Source organism: Melanerpes formicivorus, unplaced genomic scaffold (assembly GCF_026170545.1).
Source record: "Melanerpes formicivorus ecotype bairdi unplaced genomic scaffold, bMelFor1.0.p_v2 SCAF_65, whole genome shotgun sequence".
Lineage (NCBI taxonomy): Eukaryota > Metazoa > Chordata > Aves > Piciformes > Picidae > Melanerpes > Melanerpes formicivorus.
In genome coordinates, this window is record NW_027142417.1 from 2,962,815 (window position 1) to 2,984,704 (window position 21,890).

Genomic DNA, 21,890 nt, shown 5'->3' on the forward strand with positions numbered 1-21,890 from the left:
AGGAGGTTTTGGGGTGCTGAAGAGAGGCTGAAGGAGCATGGCTTTCCCAAGTGAGTGGTGAGAAAGGCAGGAAGTGGAATGGAGGAAAAGGAGAAAACCCTCCTGACAGCAGCAAAGGAAGGAGAAGGAAGGGCAGAGATGTGTGCAGTGCCAGAAAGGAGGTGAGCAAGGGCAGGGTGAACCCTTTCAGAGGGCAGATTTCAGGGGAAGGATGGAAGCAGCAGGTCACTCCCTGCAGTGGAAGAGGGAGAAAGAAGGTGTTGAGGAAATCCTGTAGAGCAGGAGGGAGAACTGTTCCTCCCTGGCACTGTTCCTGCTTTTCCCTTTGCCGTGCAAACTGCATCCCTTTGCTGTCCAGTTGCTTCCACATCCTCACCAAGCCCATTCCTAGCAGTGACCCGGGCATGCCTCACCTCCTGGAGAGGTCCATGGCTTGCTGGGAAGCATCTCCAGCAGCTGGGAGCCCAGCAGAACCTCTCCAAACCAGGTTATGAAGTCCTTTATAGGAGAAACTCTCCTGTTGGGCATCTTCTCTAGAAGCCTTTTCAGGCTCAGCTTGGTGGAATCCAGATGCTGTAGCTGAAAATGATCTCAGTGACACCTGCCTGTGGTGGCTGTTTATGGGGAGAAGCTGCTGTGTGTGCAGTGGTCTGTGGCTCCCAGAAGACACACTGCTGGCAAGGGCTAAGTCTGAGTGGTTTGGGTTTGTGTCTCACACTGCTGGCAAGGGCTAAGTCTGAGTGGTTTGTGTCTCACAGTGCTGGAGAAAAGCGAATTCAAGGATGAGCCTCTGCTGTTCCGCTTCTACGCGGACGAGGAGATGGAAGGCTCCAACATGAAGCACAGGCTGATGAAACACGATCTGAAGGTGGTGGAGAATGTCATAGCCAAGTCCTTACTGGTGAGTGGAGCAGTGGTGGTTGTGTGCTTTGGGTGGGAAAAGGGGGCTGAGCCCCAGGGCATGAGCACTGAGGGGTGCCAGCTGGTGGGGCAGTGCTGTGGCTCCTCTCTGGGCAGTGTCTGCAACCACTGTCTCTTTCAGATCAAATGTGATGAGGGCACCTATGGCTTTGGTTTGGAGGATAGAAACAAAGTGCCAATCATTAAAGTGGTGGAGAAAGGATCCAGTGCTGAGGTACGTTCCCTTCCCTCCCTTATCTGGCAGAGGGGGGCTCGGTGTCTGGCTGCAGGAGGCCGGCACAGGCAGGGCTGGTGCTGTTTTGCAGATGGCAGGCTTGGAGGTTGGGAGGAAGATCTTTGCCATCAATGGTGACCTGGTGTTCCTGCGGCCCTTCGGGGAGGTGGATTGCTTCCTGAGAGCCCTGCTGAGCAGCAGGCAGCCCCTCCGCGTCCTCGTCAGCACCAAGCCAAGAGAGTGAGTCCTCAGCAGCACTGCTGCAAGCCACAGCTCGGTGTGCAGGAGCAGGGGAGCTTCACCAGCACCCTGTCAGCTCCTTTCACCCGCGGCAGCTCAGCTGGCTTGAAGCCAAGCAGCTTGAGCTGCTTTGGTTTAGCTCCGTGGCACTTGGCAGGCAGCAAGAGCAAACCCCAAGTGCTTCAGACCAGCAGCTCTGCCACCTGCAACACCTGCAGGAGCTGCAGGCAGGAGTGAGGCTCCCCTGACTGCATGGCCACCTTTGTTCACTTCTCCCTCCCTGTGTGTATTAAGCAAGTTCCTCTGGGGGTGAGCTGCTGGTTGGGCAGAAGCTGGGTGCTGTGCTCTGCTGGGACCCTCACTGTGTGCTGAGCTGGTGAGGAGCTCCCAGCTGTGCCTGACAGAGGCAGCTCTGGGCACAGATTGGAGCATTTCCTATGGAATGCAATTTCTGTTACCTAAAAGAAACACCAAGGGAAGCTGAAGGACCACAGTGAGCATGGGAATGAGCACAGGGCTGCCAACAAAGTGCAGGTGGCACTGGTTTAGAGATGCCAAAGCATGAAGAGGGTAAGAATCAGGGCCCAGGAGTAATTTTGCTCCAGTTTGCAGGTAAGAAGGAGCTGTCTCCTGGTGGCACACAGGAGGCAGAGAGCCTTGGAAATGGCTCTGGTTCAGTGATGGAATGGAGATGTGTCTCTCCTGTTAATAACTAAAGGTGTCCTGAGAAATGCTGTGGCACCCAAGAGAGAAAGAGAGCAAAGAAATGTGGCCCAAAGATGACATCTGGGCTGATACTCAGAAAAACCCCAGCAACCCAAGCAAGCAAAGCCAGCAGCAAATGCCCCCAGGGCAGTAGCTGACAGTCTTGCAGCAAGCCCAGAAGGTGTCTCTTAGCTCCCCAGGCTGTGGCCTCCTGGCTGAGGCACTTCCAGCCTTCCCAGAGCTGGCTGTGCCAGAGAGCTCACCCCAGTCCCACTTTGGTGGTCAGCAGCTGGGCTTTCCCTGCCTCTTGCCTTCCTCTTGGTGCCTCAGCTTGCTCCTGTGTCTGCTGCCAGTGGTGCAGTGCAGGCGCAGGAGTGCTGCTGAACCTCAGACTGTGAGCTGCCTGCAGCTGTGGAGTTTGGCACCCTTCTGGCTGACTTACTGCTGCCCACTTCTGTCTTGAGCACCCAAGTACTGCCTTTTGCTCTGCTGATGGAACCTTTGCTTGTATCAGGACAGTGAAGATTCCTGACTCTGCAGATGGGCTGGGATTCCAGATCCGGGGCTTCGGCCCATCCGTGGTCCATGCTGTTGGGAGAGGTAAGCCAGGAGAGCTGCTGGGGTGCTGGTGGATATTTACCATCCCAGTCATGTGGCTGAGAGAAATCAACATGGGGTTCAGTGATTCAGCTTGGATGCCCCCAAGGGAACAGAGAGCAGTCAACAGAACCATCCTGTGGGACTTTGTGAACCTGGGACAAATTTCCCTGGGTTTTAAAATTGCCTTTCCATGAAGGTAAGAAAGGGAAGTTCAGCTGGGTGCTGCTTACAGCCTCAGGGACAGCTGATGGAGCAAATGGTGGTCTCCAGTGGGTGGGTGCTGGGAGCCAGTCAGTGTTGACTTGGGAGGGAGCCACATGGGGCTGCAGTGCTCTGGAAGCTGCTCACACCAAAGGCACTTAGCCCAGCTCAGTGCTGCTGAACTGCTCTTAGTGGTTGCAGATGGTCCCACACTGTTTTGGCCAGTTGGTGCTGTGGCTGACACATGCTGCCGTCCTCAACTCAGTATCCCCTTAGCAGGGCCTGCTGTGACAGGACAAGGGGTGATGGGTTAAACTGGAAGAGATTTGGACTGGAGAGAAGGGAGATGTTTTGTACCATAGTGCTGGTGAGACCCTGCTCCCAGTTTCCCAGAGGTCAGGTCAGGTTCTTTGGGGCTCTGAGCAAGCTGCTCCCGCTGCAGATGTCCCTGCTGGCTGCAGGGGGCTTGCACTGGGTGCCTTGGAAGGCCCCTTCCCACCCAGAGCAGTCTGTGATTCTTGACTGGTGCACTGGCAATAAGCAAAGCTGAAATGCTCCTCGATGCTGTTGCCAAGGAGGAGCCACCCAGGACAGTGTTTTCAGCTGCTGTGGGGCAGCTGGGTCCCTGTTCCTCCCCCCTCCCTTTGAGGAATTTCAAGTGCCCTGATGTGCAGCAGCCAGATGTGAGCAGAGGCTCAAATCCTAGGCTGTGGTGCCAGACATGAGATTTCCAAGGGAAAGTCTGTCCTGAGGAGCAGGCAGTTGGGCTGCACCTGGATCTCTGCTCTGCTGCCTTTCCTTCCTCATTAGGCACACACTCTCTCCAGCCAGCCTCAGCACGGTGGAGCTGCTGGCTTGTGGGGTTGCTAAGGCTGGCAGGTCTGAAGCATATGCTTAAATACTTTGCTGAATGGGGAGTTGGGTATTTGAGGAGCTGGGCTTCATGAGCCTTAATAAGGCCTCTTTATATGTCTATTTTTAAGCCCTCTTTGTCTGGGGGGTGGGACTGCAGTGGCTGATGTCATTGCCACAGGCTGGTTTTGATATTAGATTTAAAATCAGCTGTCATCTGAGCTGGTGGTACCCAAAGAGAGGAGAATCCAGGAGTGTTCTCCACCTTTCCCCCAGGGTGGCTCTGCCACTGTGAATCACTGAGCCATATGTTTCATGTTGCTCAAAGAGAGTGTCTGGGGGTTTGTTTCCCTCCCCACCATCACTGAATCTGAGCTCCCCTTCATGATTAGCCCTGAGTTTTTTGCTGAAAGCTGTGAGGCACTGCACTAACTGAGCTGCTGAAACGACTGGAATAAGGACAGGAGCCCTGCAAGTGCCTCTGGGTTTGGATGTTTCACTTACTACTTAGCAAGGACCTCTGGTGTGCTCTGATGCTTCATGAGGAGTTGTCAGGAAGCTTTTATCCTGTAAGTGAGAGGCATCTGAAGTAGTCAAGAAACTCATGAGCTTGGGGTGTGTAAAAGTGGGCTTAGGTGTAAGTGGTGAGTTTCAAGCTCTCTCTGTCCTTTCTTTAAGTCAGACTCTCCCCATTTTCAGATTCCCAATCCACATCTGTGTGACAAAACATCCTTTGGAGAGCCGGGGGGGGCTGGTCTCTTCTCACCTGCAGCAAGTGGCAGGACAAGGGGAAAGGGCCTCAGGTTGTGCAGGGGAGGTTCAGGTTGGAGATCAAGAAAAATGTCTTCCCAGCAAGGGCTCTCAGGCACTGGCACAGGCTGCTCGGGGGGTGGTGGAGTCTGCATCCCTGGAGGGGTTTAAAGGACCTGTGGCTGTGGTGCTGACGGACACGGTGCAGTGTCTTAGCAGCCCAGGTGGGACTGGGAGCTCTGGGTGAGCAGCTGATGCTCTCAAAGGTCTCTTCCAACCTCAGCAGCTCTGTGGCTCTGTCAGTGGCCTGGTCTGGTCTCCTCTTGTGGACCATCTCCCGGGGAACAGCTGCAGGAGCACCCTGTGGCCAGGGCCAGGGTGCAAGCATCGGAGAGAGCAGAGCCTGCTCAAACGAACGAGGCTTTGGGGGTGTGAGCTGTAAGGGACATGCTCAGGGAGAGAGATCTGTGAACTCTGGGGTTCTTTTTAACAGGAACAGTGGCAGCTGCAGCAGGTCTCCACCCTGGGCAGTGCATAATCAAAGTGAATGGCATCAACGTCAGCAAAGAGAGCCACGCCAGCGTCATCGCCCACGTCACCGCCTGCAGGAAGTACCGGCGGCCCATGCAGGTACTCTGCCCCCCTGCCCTGGCACCTGTCCTCCTGGAGCCTTTGGTTTGGCCACAGTGAGCAGCCTGGTGTGTGTACCTCTGCCCACATCTCCCCTGTGCTCAGGTGGGCTGAGGGGCAGGAGTGATGGACCCACGTGGGGGAAGGCAGCTGAGCAGTGGGGGCTGCTGGAGGCCTTGCTGGTGTTCAGGGTTAGCTTCTGCTTTGCAGGGAATCCCAGCCTGTGGCTGGCTTTGTTTTCACATGGTGTTTTGAAAGGGTTCTTGCAGGTGTTTGTGCAGTTGTGAGCTGATAGCCTTGGGAGCTGTGCTCTCCTCGGGGTGCAGAGGGGTTCCTGCAGCTCACTGCCTGCCGAGCAGCAGCGGAGTGCGATGCACAAAGCTTCTCCCAGAGCCTGTAACACCTCAGCACCTAGAGAGCAGAGAGCACCTGCAGCATCCACCACAGCCTCTGTCCTCTCTTTGCATTCCAGCCCTGGAGCAAGCATGCAGCCAAGGACTCCACATTGCCTTTTTGTTTTCCTGTAAGCCTGCAGGTTTTGGTCCCTCTTCACCTGCAGGTTTTGGTCCCTCTTCACCTGCAGGTTTTGGTCCCTCTTCACCTGCAGGTTTTGGTCCCTTCCTCACATTAGCACAGGAGAAAATCTCAGGCTTGCAAGACACAAGCAGGGGGAAGCAGCCCTGAAGCAGCTGCCTTCTCTAGTGCAATTTTTCCAACTCCCTGCAAATTTTCCATAAGCTGTGAGCCAGTATTAATTAAACTCCTCAGGCTCCACCAGTGCACATTAATTGAGAGGAAGAATGCAATTAGAATAAAGAGTGAACTCCTTCCCCCACACCTACTGCACAGAGAGGAGATAAGCATGATAAGTAAGAGCCAGCTGCAGCTGTGTCATGCAGGCAGTCCCTCTGGAGATGTGTGGCCAGATGTTGGTGTTTAACACAGAGCTGAGGTGGTTCAATGCCGTGTCAAGGTCAGGCTCACCTGTTCTTTAGAGGAGGATGCACTCCACTGAAGAGTGGGGCTCTGTGCACCAGCAGCTGCCTCAAATCAGAGAGAAGTTGAACTCTTTATGGCAGATGTGTTGGAACAGGCTGCCCAGGGAGCTGCTGGTGGAGTCCCTGGAGGTGTTTCAGAGCTGTGTAGATGTGGTGCTTGGGGCTATGGTTTAGTGGTGGACTTGGCAGGGTAGGGTTAATGGTTGGGCTTGATCTTGAAGGTCTCCCAGCAATGATTGAGATTCTCTGTGTGTAAGTGTGGAGCTCCTGTGGGGATCAGGGGCCTCCAGAGAGGACTGCTTCGTGCTGGCTGGCAGGAGAGCCCTGACAAGCAGCACTGCTCTGTTTGCTAATCCACTTGTGTAGTGTGGGGGAGTCCTGGGCTGGTTGTCCTACACACAGTATTTATTTCAGTCCTTCAGGAGCTGGTCGTAATTCAGCAGCTCAGGGATCCCTGGAACCCCCCAGGCTGACAAGCAGAGCTTAACTGAGGCTGTAGTGCTCTGCAGTGTGAGGGCAGAGCTGTGTGGGCTGAAGCCAGGGCAGCATCCCCCCTGGGGTGCAGACAGCTCCAGCCTCATTTCCTGTTCAGGAACCTGGGGGCTCATTGTTGGGAAGGTGGCTGTGGGTTTCTCCTGGTGTGTGAGCAGAGTTCACTGTTTTGCCTTTTAATGCTCCCAGCATTGCAGCTCCTGGGGCTGGCAGATGTGCAGTTGAGAGGAGAATCTTTTCCTGGGAGTTCCACTTCTGAGGGAGAGGACTTTTCCTGCTTGCCTGATGTGTGAAGCTCATTGCAGAGGCTCTGCTGGGCAATGTTTGTGTTCCCTCTGCATTGCCTGGCTACATAACACTGAAAGCAGCTTTTACTGGGGGTGGCACTTGCCCTGCAGGGGCACTAATCCTGGTGTGACAGGCTTGTGCCTCTCCAGTGCTTTCGGAGAGCAAACCGCACTGCACCCCAGCTTCTGCAGGGAAACAGGCTTCCAGCTGAAGCAGTTACTGCTTCCAGGAGGCTGGGTGGAGCTCAGATAGTGAGGGAACCCTGTGAGGAGCCAAGCAAAGGGCTGTTGAGCCTGGAGAAGAGCAGCCCCAGAGGGCATCTGATCAATGCTCAGCAAGAGCTAAAGTGTGGAGGGCAGGAGGCTGGGGCCAGACTCTTTCCAGTGAAGCTACTAACAACCAGGGAATTAAAGCAGCACTCAGTGGTGGGGAGCAGTGCAGGAAGCTGCTCTCAGAGGCTCTCACAAAGCTGCTGCTAGCTGCCTTTGCTGTTGTCTTTCAGCAAGATTCTATCCAGTGGGTTTACAACAGCATTGAGAGTGCACAGGAGGATCTTCAGAAAGCCTCCAGCAAGCCCTCTGGAGACGATGGAGGAGATGCCTTTGACTGCAAAGTGGAAGGTTTGTGCTGCCTGCTGTGGTTTTGCTGGTGCAGGAGCAGGGCAAACAGAGGCAGGGATTTGTTTCCAGAGGGGAAGCTGCCAGCAGAGCATGAGATGCATTTTACACCAGGATGTGCTTCCAAAGGTGTGCATCCAACATGCTGCTCTCTGGTTCTGTTTCCCATCAGAGGAAAAAGGCCTCCCTGCACACTTTAGGGTAGGACTGATCATTTTTGAGTCCCAGGACACAGAATCCTAGGAATTACCTGAGTTATGTCACCACTGGCAGCCCCTGGAGGCTCAGAAAGTCACTGCTGGAGGAGCACTGCCAAGTCAGCTCTCCTTCAGCTGGTCTTCAGGGCAGTTAATGATCTGCATCCCTGTGCTTCCTGGCGACTGAGACAGTTCCCATGTGAGCTGCAGCTGTGCTCTCTGGGCAGGTGCTGCTGCTGTGGTTGCCTTTCAGTGCTGACACTTCCCAGGGTCACTTTCTTCTGGTTTGTTTAGTTCTCAGTTTTCCTTTTTCTGTTGCTTTTTGTCTCTGGATTGTAAACGAAATTGAGTGAGTCCCCTCCATCCCCTCCCCTGTCTGCAAAGGGAGGCTGCTGTGCCTGCCCTGCCTCTGCACCAATCCACTGCCTGAGCACCCAGGCCCCTGCTGGGGGGTCTGGGTTTCCAACCATTCAGCTGGGGGTGGGGCTGAGTGTTTGCACATGGAATGATCACAGCATTCCTCTTTCCAGACCTGTGTCCTGCTGAGTTGGCTTAGTGGCCAGCCCTCCTCACCTGAGCTCTGATTACTCTGATGATCCTGATCCTATTGATGTACTCTGATGGTGATCCTGACACTGTCTGCTCTGATTCTCTTCATTCCAGAGGTAATTGACAAGTTTAACACCATGGCAATAATTGATGGGAAGAAAGACCACGTGAGCCTGACTGTGGACAACGTTCACCTGGAGTATGGGGTGGTCTATGAGTATGACAGCACAGCTGGCATCAAGTGCCATGTGCTGGAGAAGATGATTGAGCCAAAGGGGTTCTTCAGCTTGACTGCAAAGGTGTGAAGCCATTTTCCTGTCTAGTAGCTCTCTCTGATTAGCAGCAATGGAGCAGCAGGACAGGCTGGGAGAGCTGGGGCTCTTGAGCCTGGAGAAGAGAAGGTCCCAAGGAGACCTCAGAGCAGCCTTCCAGCACCTGAAGGGGCTACAGGAAAGCTGGGGAGGGACTTTTGACAAGGGCTGGGAGTGTGAGAGGATGAGGGGCAACGGCTTTGAGCTGGGAGAGGGCAGATTTAGAGTGGGGGGAAGCTCTTGACAGTGAGGGTGGGGAGACACTGGAACAGGCTGCCCAGGGAGGCTGTGCATGCCCCTTCCCTGGAGGTGTTCAAGGGCAGCCTAGAGGAGGCTTTGGGGAACCCAGTCTGATTGAGAGGTGTCCCTGCCCATGGCAGGGGCATTAGAGTAGATGATCTCTAAGGTCCCTTCCAGCCTGAGCCACTCTAGGATTCTGTGCCTGTTGGGTTTTCTACCCTTTCTGCTGCTGCTGTCTCCACCGTAGCAAGCTGTCAGTCTTGGGGCTGTAAGGCTTCTTCTGGTTCCCAGTTCCTGTCTACTTCTGCAGCACACTGAAGAGGCCAGCACTCCCTTCTCTTGTGTGCCTTCTCAGGCTGTTAGCATCACTTACCCTGCCAGGGCAGAGTTTTGCTACCAGCAATGAATTAATTCATCAGCTTTGCAGCAGCCAATGCATTGCAGAGGAGCTGTGGTGGCTACATTAGTAGGATATTAGTAGTGAATCCATTATCAGTGCCATGAGAAGGCAAATAGAAGTACTTATTATGGGTATAAATTATGCAGAGGACAGATTTAAGGATGCCTCTTTGCTTCCCAAGTTCCATCAGCTGCTGTTAGGCTGCAGGGTCTGTGATGGCAGAAGGCAGCTGGCTGCCAGGCTCTGCAGCTCCAGTGATAAGGGCTGGTGAGTGAGGGGTCAGCTTGGCCATCTTATCACCTCCTGCTCCTGCTTTTATTGTCTAGATTCTGGAAGCCCTGGCAAGAAGTGATGACTGCTTTGTGCAGAGCTGCAGCAGCCTGAGCGCCCTGCATGAGGTGATCCCCACTGAGCTGCAGAGCAAGTTCAGTGTCATCAGCAGTGAGAAGATTGAGCACATCCACCGCAGGATCTCCAGCTACAAAAAGGTATGGCCAGCAGCTCCTCACCCTCCTCACAGCTGCCTCTGGGGGAAAGCCAGGGGAAGTGGCACAGCCTGAGGATCACAGGATGTCAGGGGTTGGAAGGGACCTCTGGAGATCATCCAGTCCACCCCCCTGCCAGAGCAGGAGCATAGAGTCCAGCACAGGTCACACAGGAACACATCCAGATGGGCCTGGAAAGTCTCTGGAGAAGGAGACTCCACAGCCTCTCTGGGCAGCCTGCTCCAGGGCTCTGTGACCCTCACAGTGAAGAAGTTCCTCCTCATGTGGAGGTAGAACCTCCTGTGCTGGAGTTGATATCCATTGCCCCCTGCCCAGTGGCTGTTGCAGGGGCAGAGCTGGCTGGCACCTCAGCTGCTCTGAGCTGTGAGTGCCTGCAGTGAGCAATGGCACCAATTGCTGTCAGGCTGCCCTGTACTGTCCCTTTTCCAGCCCCTTCTGTGTGCAGTTGCAGACACAATCCTGCATGTTTCCCACACTGGGCCTAGCATCCTTCCAAATGCCTCACACCAGTGCTCTGGGGAGCCTGCAGATGTTCACCAACAGTGAAGCAACAACAGCAGAATTGTTTTTCCTTCTAATGCCTCTTAGTTTTAAATAGCAAATGGCTGCCCTTTGATTCAACTGCTCTGCTCTCCAGGTTGCAGGAGTTTGCTTCCTGGTCTGACTGTTAATGGTCACAGCTCTGTGAAGGGTTAGGTTGACTTGGCTTCAAACATTATAGCATGGAAACAAGGAGAAGGAGCTGACTTCCATGCACTCAAGATGTGAACTAATGAGATGGGAATGAGGTCATGACTTGCAGTGAGACCTCTGCTTGCTCTCAGGGAGTGGGAATCAACCACTTGCCAGTTGGTTAAAGCAAACTGATTTTCTCATCCTGGCTTCTTGGTTTCTCTCCCATCCAAACTAATTCTTAGGAGCTTGGGACTGGTTTGGAACCAGAGCCAAGCTGGCTCTGCCTTGCCTGATCCTGCAGGGCATCTAAGCTGTGGCCTTCACAAACTGCTTTGTTCTGGGAGGCAATGTGCAAGAAACTGAAAAGAGGAAGAGGTTCAGTGTAAAAGTTTCACACAGGTCTGGAGGTTGGGAAGGAGCAGCTCAACTCTGTTTGTTTGTCAAAGGACAAGGAGGGAAGCCTTCAAGGAAAACCTGCAGCTTCTGCAGGATGAAGGCCACAAAGTGGCTTTCCAAAGACTTCTCAGGGTGTTGTCTGGCAGGAGATGGCATGAACTGGGGAGCTGAGTGCTGGGAGACATCAAGAGGATTCTGGTGCTGCATTACCAAACATCCCTTCTCTCTTGCCTGCCTGGATTGGAAACCTCCATCTGGTCAGATGGGTTCAAGATCAAAATAGCTCATCCTGAACCCCAAATTCCTCAGTTTTCAAGATGAATAATGGACTAACATGAGTAACATCCAGAGAGCTGTCGAGTTTGAGCAGCACCTGGGTGGGTTACACCTCTCCTGCAGCCGAAGCACCCGAGCACGGTGTGCAGGGAGCAAAGGAAGAGCCTCGGGGAGGTTGTTGCAGTGCTCTGCTGTCTGGGAGCAGATCTCGCTGATACAAACTGCACTCCCAAGCTCATCTGCTGAAACATCACTGGTTTCACAGTCACAGCTTTTGATGCCAATTAGCCAGGCAGTGGCTTTGGGCAGAGCTGTGTCGTTTTCTTGGCAAGGTGCAGGTAACCATAGCTACAGGAGGCTTTGCCGAGCGCCTGGGCCCGGCTTGGCTCCTGGCTGCGCTGCACAACTTCCAGTCCTATAAATAGGAAGCCTGTAGACTTCTTCAGTTGCTGTTATTATTATCCTCACCAGAACATTTTGCTCATAACAGCCCTCCAGCCCAGCACCATCAGTCCCAGATGTTTCTCAACACATATATGAAAAGAATTTTGGGCCTGACTTATGACCTGATTAAATCTCAGCCAGGCATTTGGTCTCTCTGGAGCAGGATGTGTGGGAGATTGAGATGTGAAATATGTCCTGCTCGCAGGAACATTGTCCTCACTGCCCCTCTTAACTATTTGTGCATTCTTCAGCCTGTGGACAAGTCCATAATTGGATTTCTTGCAACCTCCCAGAGCTGGTTCTGATGTAAAGACGTAACATGAGGGAGCAGTCAAACGTTCGTCAGGCTGCGGTCGTGTGACAGCCAAATAAACACAACTCCAATCCCAGCACAAAAAGAGCTGTTTTGACTCCAGAGGCATAACTCGGTTCAGCTGAAGTGTTTGTCACAGCCTGACTGATTGGATTGGTGCTGACATTTACTGGGGAAGGAGCTCTGCAAGTTAGCTCTGGAAATGCTCCGGTGCCTGAGCCGTGCTGCCTGGCTGAGGTGGGGCTGGGCAATGTTTTGACTGGAGAGATGCTGTGATTCAAACACCACCAGGGCCTTGGAACTGCCTGCATCTCCTCCAGACAAAAATCTCCCCTAACAACAGTTTGGAAAGCCTGGCAAAAATCCTGCTTGTGTGACAAGTCTCTTTTGCAGCAGCAGAGCTGGGTCTCCTGGCCTGTGGCTCTGAAGGAGATGCATTCTCCTGGGCTCCAAGTTCAGTCTCAGCCGTGCTGGGCTGACATCATTTCATCCTAGCAAAAAAATAACTCTGAGCCTGGTCAGCTGTGCACAGAATTCCAGGTGCTGGAGTGAGGGAGATGTGGCTGAGCACTGTAGGAGGATTGGACCATGAAACGAGGAGGGGGGGATCCACACTCATCATTTGCAGAGCTGCTCTGGGGGGGGGAGCAGAGGTGGAGGACCAGCAAAGGCTGTCAGGTGTGGTGCTTGCAGCTCTTATGCTCTGAATCCATCAGCTTCACAGGATCACTCAAAATCACTGAATGGTTGAGGTTAGAGGAGACTCCAACAGAGCTTCAGGTCTGGCCTCAGCTAGTGCTGAGGAGAGAGGCAGGATCACCTCCTCCCACCTGCTGCAACAGCTCTCCCGGGACTCCACTAGGGAGGGATTCATCCTTCCTGAATCTGAAATCCACAATCAGTAGCTTCCAAGGCTGCATTTATTACAGCTTCAGGCAAAAAGTGAAGCAAAGCTTGTGAGAGAGATGGACTTGGAAACCTCTGTGAATGCAAAGGGTTTTCTTTCCCTTGTAGAGGAAGGTGGAAGCTCTGAAGTCAAGGAGACCTTTAAGTATTTCAGTTTAAACACTGACAGGAGCTTGTCAGCCAAGCACTGACACTTCCACAGCTGCTAATCAAGGTGTTGTTTTCCTTCTCACTTCCAGTTTTCAAGAGTATTAAAAAACAGAGCTTGGCCCACCTTCAAACAGGCCAAGTCGAAGATTTCCCCTCTCCACAGCAGCGATTTCTGTCCCACCAACTGCCACATCAATGTGATGGAGGTCTCCTACCCTAAGACCTCCACTTCCCTGGGGAGTGCCTTTGGTGTGCAGCTAGACAGCAGGAAACATTCCTCCCATGAGAAGGAAGCTAAAAACTCAGATCAAGGTAAGCCAGCTGAACTGGGAACAGCTCAAAAGGCAACTGGGTTGGGTTTGTGCCCCCAAATCTTGAAGGTCTCTTCCAACCTGGTGTTCTGTTCTGTTCTGTTCTACCTGTGTGAAATGCCTCTCTTTCTGGTACTTGGGTTTATTTTTAACCCTCATGAAGTCTAATCAGAACTTCACATCTTTCCCCTTAATTAGCAAATGAAATAATTACATGAATCATAAAATCCCAGAATGGGTTGGGTAGGAAGGGACCTTAAAGATCATCTGGCTCCCATCAGCAGGGACACCTCCCACCTGGCCTTGAATACCTGCAGGCAGGAGGCATCCACAGCCTCCCTGGGCAGCCTGCACTGCAGTATCAAGCTAACCTCTAGAGGTGTGTGGAAGAATAAAGGTACTGACATCACCTCTCTGGCTGGTTCCCAGGTAAGCTGAATCCCATGGTGTACGTCCAGCACACCATCACTACCATGGCTGCTCCTTCAGGCCAGTCTCTTGGGCAGCAAGAAGGCCATGGGCTGAGATACCTCCTGAAAGAAGAGGATCTGGAAACACAGGATGTGTATCAGAAGCTGCTGTTCAAACTGCAGGCTGCACTGAAGGAGGTGGAATCCTGTGTCTGTCAGATAGATGAGTAAGTAAATGGCACCATCTGGGCTGGCTTCAGTCTGCCATTGAAGATGGATGAGCCTGGGCAGCCTGTTTGTGTGGTGTGGGATCAGTGCTGGCTTCAGAGAGCATCACAAAGATTAAAGATTGAGAGTTGAAGTGTAGGTGATGCTGCAGTTGGTTCTCTTTCACAGCATCCCTGTTGTGGGGTGGTTGTCTTTATGACCCCACTTCAGTTTGCAGCTTTTCCCTCTCATGTGGCATTGGTTTGAGGTGAGAGAAACAGGAGACCCCCATGTCAGCTGGAAATACTCTGGGAATGGAAACAAAGGGCAGAGCTGTGAAGACAGCTGTACTGAACTCCTCAGGCTGGACTTGTCTGGGGCAGACTCATCTCCACAGCAAAGCTAATGTGCAGGTGCTGTGTGCATGGGGGGAAAAGACAACATAAAACCCTTTTGAAAAGGTCTAAAGCAGGATTGTTGAGCTGGGTTTGCAGCCAGGTTTGGGTTGTGTGGTTTAGCCTCCCTGAATTGGGTTTCTGAGGGCACTTGGGTGACCTCAGGACCCACCGGCTCTGGGGCTCTGTTGTCCAGAGTTCCAGCTTCCCTTCAGAGTAGTTCAGCAAAGCCATTCTGCTTGCAGAAAGAGCCTGCCTGCTGAGAGACAGCAAAAAGCTCCCTCAGGAAAAGCTTCAGCTACCTTCATCAGTCTTCTGCTGAGCTCTTGGCAGCAGTGACTAAACACTCACATAAAAGAGGAGGATATAATAGTCTGTCTGTGTCTTGACAAATAACTACTCAGGGGAAGACATTTCCAGGAGCTGCAATTGCAGTTCATTAGGCTTGTTTCTTACTCTTGATTATTTTCCTGCAACAACAAAATCCAGCAGAAGTTACCAGAAGAGATGTGCCCAGAGCCCATGTTTGCTTTGCTGGTGATGGGAGCACAGGGGAGGCTGGAAACTGCCAGCAGCAGCTCGGCTCAGGCTGCTTGCTTGGAGCCTCTTCCTCAAAGGAGCAGAGAGAGTGATAGCTGCAGCTGAAGAGAGTTACCTTGATTGGGATTCATAATGAATTACTTCAACTGGCAGAGCCCCCCCAGAATGGAGGTGGAGCCCTGACCCACTTCAGATCAGAGTGTGTGTGGTGAGGCAGGAGAGCGAAGGAAGGAATTCTGAGAGCTCTCCTTCACGGCCAGTCAGGGCAGCACTCTGGTCCACATCTGAGATGCATCTCCCATGGCTTCCCTTCAGAAGTAAGAGCTGTGTACCAAGGTCTGTGATGTGTTGCAGCCCCACCATGCTTTTGGTAGGAAGTGTCCCAGCTGCCCGTTCTGGCAGCTCCTGCAGTAAGCCCTGCTCCTGAAGGGCTTTACAGGACATAAAAGCTTCCTTTGGTGTCTTCTGCAGGCAGGCAGGCAGCAGGTATTTGTGGCAGGAGAAAAGCTGCCTTGCACATCCAGATACTGGATTGAAAGCTCCATTGTGAAGGAGTGTTTGAGCAATGGGAACTGGAGAGCAGCTGCCCTTTAGAGCTGTCCTGGTCTTGGCAGCAAGCTGGAGCATCTCAGCAGCAGTTAGTCTTAACCCCAAGCCTGCCACTCTCTACCCCCCAGGATCTGTGCTTCGGAGTGTTGCAACCTGCACTCTCCTGGCTTCTTGGCTTGGTCTCACTTCTGTGCCTGGCACAGGAGCCTGGACATTAATCATCAGTGGTGCTGGTGGCTCAGGCCCTGGGGATGTCAGGAAGTGCACAGATGTGTGAGAGGCTCCTCAAAAGCCTGAGGAGAGGCTTTCTGATCGGTGGTGCAGGCTGGCATGGCTGGTGTGTGGGGTGCAGCAGGGCTGCCTCTGGGGCTTCCTTTTCTTGGCTTCTTCTTCTCTTTCATGATTTTAAAATAATTGTGTTGGCATCAGATTTGACCTCCAGTGGCAGCTGCCTGCTGTGTTCCTTCCCCAGCTGGAGTCATTGCCTTCATACAGAACTGAGAGCTGAGCAATGCTCATTAGGGCTTCAGTTACCCTTCTGAGCAGCAGGATGTGTCCCTTCCTTCCCTTCTTCCACCTGGACATGGGCTGGATCAAGCTTTCTCCTTCTCATGCTGTGGAGCAGCAGCTGGGGGAGGCTGAGGAGGAATGTTGCCCTGCTGTCAGCTCGCTCCTGCAAGCCATCAATGTCTCTTGCTGCTGTCGCCCCCCACAGCCTCCTCTCTTCCATCACCTACTCCCCGCAGTCGGATCGGAAGACGCCTGAGCCCGTGGTGCCGGCAGACAGCGACGAGAAGGGGGAGAGGAATGGGAAGAAAGTCTGCTTCAGCGTGACAGGGGAGGAGCAGGAGGACTCTGGCCATGACACCATCAGCAACAGGGACTCGTACAGGTAGCTTTGCTAACAGAGCTTTGAGTTGGCAGCTGAATCCAGCCTGGGGCTTTGGAGCCTGTCAGGTGGCAATGGTATAAGGACCCTGACATTTCCCACTTGCCTCAAGATGTGGTACAGGATGTGTAAACCCAGCTCCTCCATGAGTTACCAGGTCCTTTACAAGGCTGTCAGAGCCAGGGCTGCACAGATCTCCTTTGGATTACCTCTCTCAACAAAACCAGAAGGGTTTCTGTTCTCATCTTCCTCCAGCACCTGCCATGGAAAGCCAGCAGCCAGAGCCCCCACGCTGGCTGAGCCAAAGGCAAACCCCTGCTTCTCTCCACACCTTCCTCACCTTCTCTCACTCTAAGTGTGGCAGCACCAGCTCCTCTCCAGAAGCCATAATGCCTCATGCTTGCTGAGAGTGAAAATGCAAGGAGTTTTGAAAGGGAAGAAGTAATGAGAGCGAGCAGAGGGCTTATAAAGATGATCTTCTGTTGCTTAGAGAGAGTTGGTTAACTCCAGGATATAAAACCCCAATGAAAACGTTAGCTGCAAGTGCAATGAGGCTTCATTACCTGCTCATTAGCAGGGTTCATTACTGTGCCCAGGAAGCAGCATCTCCGTGGGGTCATTGGTCTCTGAGCAGGGCCCTGGCTTGCTGAGCTCTCTTTCGTAAGCTAAGATTTGATTACTGCAGCAGGGCAGACAGCAGCCCTTGCTCAGAGCAGAAGTGCAGAGAGGCGCTGAGACAGGAGTGGAAGCAGAGCTCACCTGCAACAGAGGAGCCTGAGCTTTTCCAGCCATGCTCAGCACACTAAGTGCTCAGCCAGCTGCAGCTCCTCAGGGCTTGCTGCATGCAGCTGGCTGTGCAGGGGCCGCTCCCTCCGCGCAGGTCCCCAGCCGGCAGAGGATTTGTGTGTGGAGAAGGGAGGAGGGACCCAGGGCATGAGTGGCCCTTGGTGCAAGCAAGAACCACAGAACCCTTAGGGTTGGAAAAGCCTCCCAAGGCCATTGAGTCCAACCAGCCTGATCCTGACTGCAGGCATTCCCAGCCCCTTCTGGCTGTTCAGGAGTGATGCAGTCCAGGGTTCCAAGTGCTGAATGGTGACAAAACCTGTGAGGTTAAAACAGTTGCTGGGGTGAGGTGGGGGTGGTTTGGTTTCTTTGCCTCATCACTACATTAGGCAGTGCTTACAATCCCCAGACCTCCTCCTGCCCCCTGGCTGGGCTGGTCTCAGCCCTGCAGTGTTCCTTTTGTGTGGTTGCTGGAATCCAGCAACACAGCCCTGTGGCTGATCCCTCTGCTCTGTTTCTCCTTTCCCTGGGCTTTATTTCCTCATGCTCTGCACAATCCAGTTTTAAATAACCTTCAGCTCCCCTTTGGAGACTTCAGTAAGAGAAGAGAGTTGGTTAGCAAACATTTCTTAATACCCAGCCAGAGATCCTCCCTGCTCTCAGGGGCTGCTCACCCTCTGCTAGGAACATGCTGCTGCTGTCTTTTCCCCTGCTTAATGGATGTGACTGTAATTAGATCATACTGCTTCATTACAAGCTGTCCCCAGCCACTTACCTGGTTGGCTGCAGGTCCAAGACACATCCCTTGGCCAGGACATGTCAGTCAGGGTGCCAAAAGCAGGCACAGATCACCTCTGTGCTCAGGAGCATCCAGAAAGGCAGCAGAGAGCAGCTGGGCTGGCGTGGGGCTGCAGCACTGTGTGTGACCCAGAGCTGTGGGGTGCAGTGGGGGCAGAGGGTGCAGCCAGTTCAGCAGCCAAGCCCCGGGTCATGGAATGCAGGTGGCCTTCAGGTGCACTTCCACATTGCCTTCACTTGGGTTCTTCAGGCTGCTTCTGCTGGGTCATTATTACTCAAGCATGTCCTGCATCGGAGGAACCAACCTCCACGTGGCTAAAGGACTTCAAGCTTTACCTTCCTAGGGTCTGCAGCACAGGAGGCTGTGTCTGGCTCTGTTGGTGCTGCAGCAGCAGGGCTGCTCTCCATTTCTGCTCTCTACAGAGCCAGGCAGCTTTGGGGTGGGGGGAAAGCAGAAGGGAAACTCCACAGGTTCATCCTCACACCTCCTTGCTAGCCCAAGGTGGGTGACATTCTGTGTGCACTGAAGTCTTCAGTGAAGTCTCAGATGTAGCTGCCTGCAGCTCCAGGGGAGAGGATCATCAGCTCTCTTCTGCCTGGCAGGGAAAAACAGTTTGTGATTTGAGTTCTGGTGCTGCTCAAATGGATCAGATCTCTCCAGCCCTGCCATGGACTCCAGCCTGCGAGTCGTAAGGCAGTGTGCTGGGGGGGCTGCACCAGCTCTGGGCTGGGAGTGCAGAAGTGGGATGTGGGACGGCTTGGCAGAAGCTTTGAGGCCATGGTTTGAGACCCTGCAACTCCTGTGAGAGCAGTGAGATGTGGGCTGCCATCCTGAGGGTGCCTGCTCACATGCAGGGTGAGGGGAGGCAGCTGCATCATCTGCTTTGGGAGTCTGGTCCCCTGAGTGCTGCCAGGACTGCAGATGGGATGAGAGGCTGAGCAGAGGGCTCTGTGGTGGTGTTAGTGCTGTACAGAGCAGCTCCTGGGGACATGCTCAGGGGGAGCAGGGAGAGGATTTCTGCTGCAGAGCCTGTGGTAAAGGACATGGCTTCGTTTCTGCATTTGTCTCTTGGTTCTCTCCCAGTGACTGCAACAGCAACAGGAACTCCATTGCCTCCTTCACCAGTGTCTGCAGCAGCCAGTGCAGCTCCTACTTCCACAGTGATGAGATGGATTCAGGTATGGTCAGCAGGCTCAGCTGGGGCTCTGCCAGCTGCTCCTTGTGGCCAGGTCTGTTCTTTTAATTTGCCTGGCAGCTGGGCTGGGTTTGTCTGAAGAAAGGCATCCTCCTTGGTGCTAGCAGTGTCACTGGGGTTGTCCAGCCTGGAGAAGAGAAGGCTGCAGCAGACCTTCTGGTGGCCTTTCAGTGCTCTAGGGGCTGATCAGAAAGCTGGGGACAGACTCCTGAGCAGGGCCTGCTGTGACAGGACAAGGGGTGATGGTTTGAAACTGAAAGAGGGAGATTCAGACTGGAGAGAAGGGAGACATTTGTGGAGCAACTGGTGAGAGCCTGGCCCAGGCTGCCCAGAGAGGTGTGAGCTGCTCCATCCCTGGCACCACTGCAGCTCAGGGTGTTTGGGGCTCTGAGCAGCCTGCTCTAGCTGCAGATGTCCCTGCTGGCTGCAGGGGCTTGGGCTGGATCACTTGAGAGGTCCCTTCCCACCCAGACTGCTCTGGGATTGCACAATTCTGCTTCTGCCTGGCTGGAATGCTGCTGTGGCAGAGCCAAGACTCCAGCACCCCTGTGGGCAGGCTGGGTTAGACAGAGCTCTGTCACCTCCTGCCCTGGCCTTGGCAGTGCCTTGGCTTGCAGGGGGTCAGGAGCACTTTAGGTGAGTGTGGGGTGCTGTCCCAGGCTGTGTCAGCACCAGGACAGCAGGATGTGGCTGTGCTTGCAGGAATGTGTGAGGACACAGAAGCATGCTCTTGTTTATGCCATGGCAATGTGAGTTTAAATACATGCAGCTGCTAGGGGGAGAGGGCAGGGAGCTGCCTGGGGCAGCAGGTCAGGCACAGGGACTACTCAGCAGAAACATTTACTTGAAGCTGGGATGTCATCCTTTGGGAATGATTTGGGGACAGACAGACTGGGGGGGGTGTGAGCTGAATGTGAGCCACCAGGGAGACTTGGCCACCTTCTGAACTGGAGAGGGCAGATTTAGGCTGGCCATCAGGAGGGAGCTCTGCCCAGCGAGGGGGTGAGACATGCAACAGGCTGCCCAGGGAGCCTGTGGGGGCCCCATCCGGGGAGACATTCAAGGACAGCCCTGGTGGGACCCTGGGCAGCCTGCTGTGGCTGGCAGTGTCCCTGTGGAGGTAACCCTGAGGGCCTGAGCAGCAGGCTGTGTGCAGTGCAGTGCGCTGCAGGCTCTGAGCAGCTCCTGCTGTGCAATGTCTTGCAGGCGATGAGCTCCCCATCAGCGTTCGGATCTCCCACGACAAGCAGGACAAGCTCCACAGCTGCCTGGAGCACCTCTTTGGTCAAGTATGGGATGGTTTTCCTTGGCTCTGGGGCTGCTGTCTGTGTCTGAGCTGAGATGTGTTTAGCAAACACTTCTTTCTCTCTTTGCTTTGCTTCCCCCTGTTTACTGGGCCGGCATGTATGTGTTTCCTGGCCGGTAGGTACTGACTCACTCTCCTTCAGCTTGCTGTAAACACTTGACATCAAGCCCTTAGGTTTAGTCTGGCGGTCCCTGGCTTGCTACCTTAGAGCCATTAGGTAAGGAACAATCCAGAGCTGCTCTTCTGGAGTCCTTATTGCTTAGAGAATTGCTGACTGGTGCTGCCAAATCCCCTCACAGACCCTTGATCCCAACAGGTCGACTCCATTGCCAATCTCCTCAAGGGACCAGCTGTGATGAGGGCTTTTGAGCAGACCAAGTATTTCACACCAGGTCGAGGCCTCCAAGGTAACCTTTAAGTCTCTGTGAGAATCAGCAGGCAGCTGGATGGGTGCATGGATGTGGACTTTGCAGTCCTTGAGCTAGAGAACTGCTTTGGCTTAATCCTGACCTGCTCTGCGGTAGCTGAGGGCTGAGATTCGTGCTGGGTAGATCTCAGCTGAAAACAAAGTCAGTAGCGAAGAGATTGTGTTTAAGTTGTCTGGTTGAACTGACTTTGCTCTGAAAGTTCCAGGATCTCTCCACTCCATGGAGAGAGGCAGCTGCTACAGAAAGAGTCCTGCTGGGAGATGCTGCTCACTCCTGCCCTAGACTAAGCAGGGAGCACAGGTGTCAGAGCTGGCACCCTGGCTTTGACTAGAGCTGGCTCCTTGAGTCACAGGCTCAGAATGGCTTGAGTGGGAAGGGACCTTCAAAGCCCATCTGGTCCAAGCCCCCTGCAGCCAGCAGGGACATCCAGAACCCGAGCAGGCTGCTCAGAGCCCAAATCAACCTGACCTGGGATGGTTCCAGGGATGGGACATCTCCCACCGCCCTGGGCAGCCCGGGCCAGGGTCTCAGCACCCCCCCAGCACTCAGGTGTGACAGCATTTAGGAAGAGAGGAGGTCTGCCTGTTGCTTTCTCAGGGGGGTGAGCAGAAGAGCATTCCCTTTGTCCTTGCTCAGAGTTCCAGCAGGAAATGGAACCGAAGCTGAACTGCCCGAAGAGGCTGCGGCTTCAGATCAAGCAGGACCCCTGGAACCTCCCCAGCAGCGTCCGGAGCCTGGCCCAGAGCATCAGGAAATTTGTTGAAGGTCAGTAAGGTCATGGCCAGAACTGAGCCTGGGGAAGGGCACAGCTGCTGCACGGTGCTGCTGTGCACCAGCACAGGGCTCTTCGGGATGTCCGATCTGCCTCCTGGTGCCCCCTGAAATGGGAGGGTGAGGACTTTGCAGGGCAGCTTTTGTCCTCTCTCCTGCTCTTATCTGCCATTGGTCTGGAATCCCTCTAAAACGTGCCCCAAAGCCAGTCCTCTCCCCCTGCTTTTCCCTCTCTCCATCACAGCTGATGTCCTTCACCTCCCTCCCACCACTCAGCCTCACCTGTGCCTGCTCCCCCTCACCGCCGAGTGACACCGGGAGCAGGGGGCTCTGCTCTCTGCCCTGGCTCCTGAAGGAAGCCACTGGGATTTCCTCTCCAGCAGGTCTTGCCTGTGGCTTCTGCTTTATTTCCTGTGCTGTCTGCTAAACAGAAATC

At 53.9% G+C, this 21,890-nt stretch overlaps 1 protein-coding gene across 2 annotated transcripts in view; it reads left to right on the forward strand.

Moving 5' to 3' along the window:
- Positions 1-21,890, forward strand: part of PREX2 (phosphatidylinositol-3,4,5-trisphosphate dependent Rac exchange factor 2) — a 93,635-nt gene that overhangs the window by 45,557 nt on the left and 26,188 nt on the right. For both annotated transcript variants that reach the window (XM_068162527.1, XM_068162529.1), the window contains exons 16-30: positions 759-901; positions 1,043-1,135; positions 1,227-1,375; positions 2,595-2,680; positions 4,977-5,113; positions 7,394-7,511; positions 8,369-8,553; positions 9,532-9,693; positions 12,961-13,183; positions 13,612-13,819; positions 15,999-16,175; positions 18,838-18,932; positions 20,156-20,238; positions 20,572-20,662; positions 21,320-21,448. In XM_068162527.1, the coding sequence (XP_068018628.1) occupies positions 759-901; positions 1,043-1,135; positions 1,227-1,375; positions 2,595-2,680; positions 4,977-5,113; positions 7,394-7,511; positions 8,369-8,553; positions 9,532-9,693; positions 12,961-13,183; positions 13,612-13,819; positions 15,999-16,175; positions 18,838-18,932; positions 20,156-20,238; positions 20,572-20,662; positions 21,320-21,448 (2,079 nt within the window). The remainder of the gene's footprint in view (positions 1-758; positions 902-1,042; positions 1,136-1,226; positions 1,376-2,594; positions 2,681-4,976; positions 5,114-7,393; positions 7,512-8,368; positions 8,554-9,531; positions 9,694-12,960; positions 13,184-13,611; positions 13,820-15,998; positions 16,176-18,837; positions 18,933-20,155; positions 20,239-20,571; positions 20,663-21,319; positions 21,449-21,890) is intronic.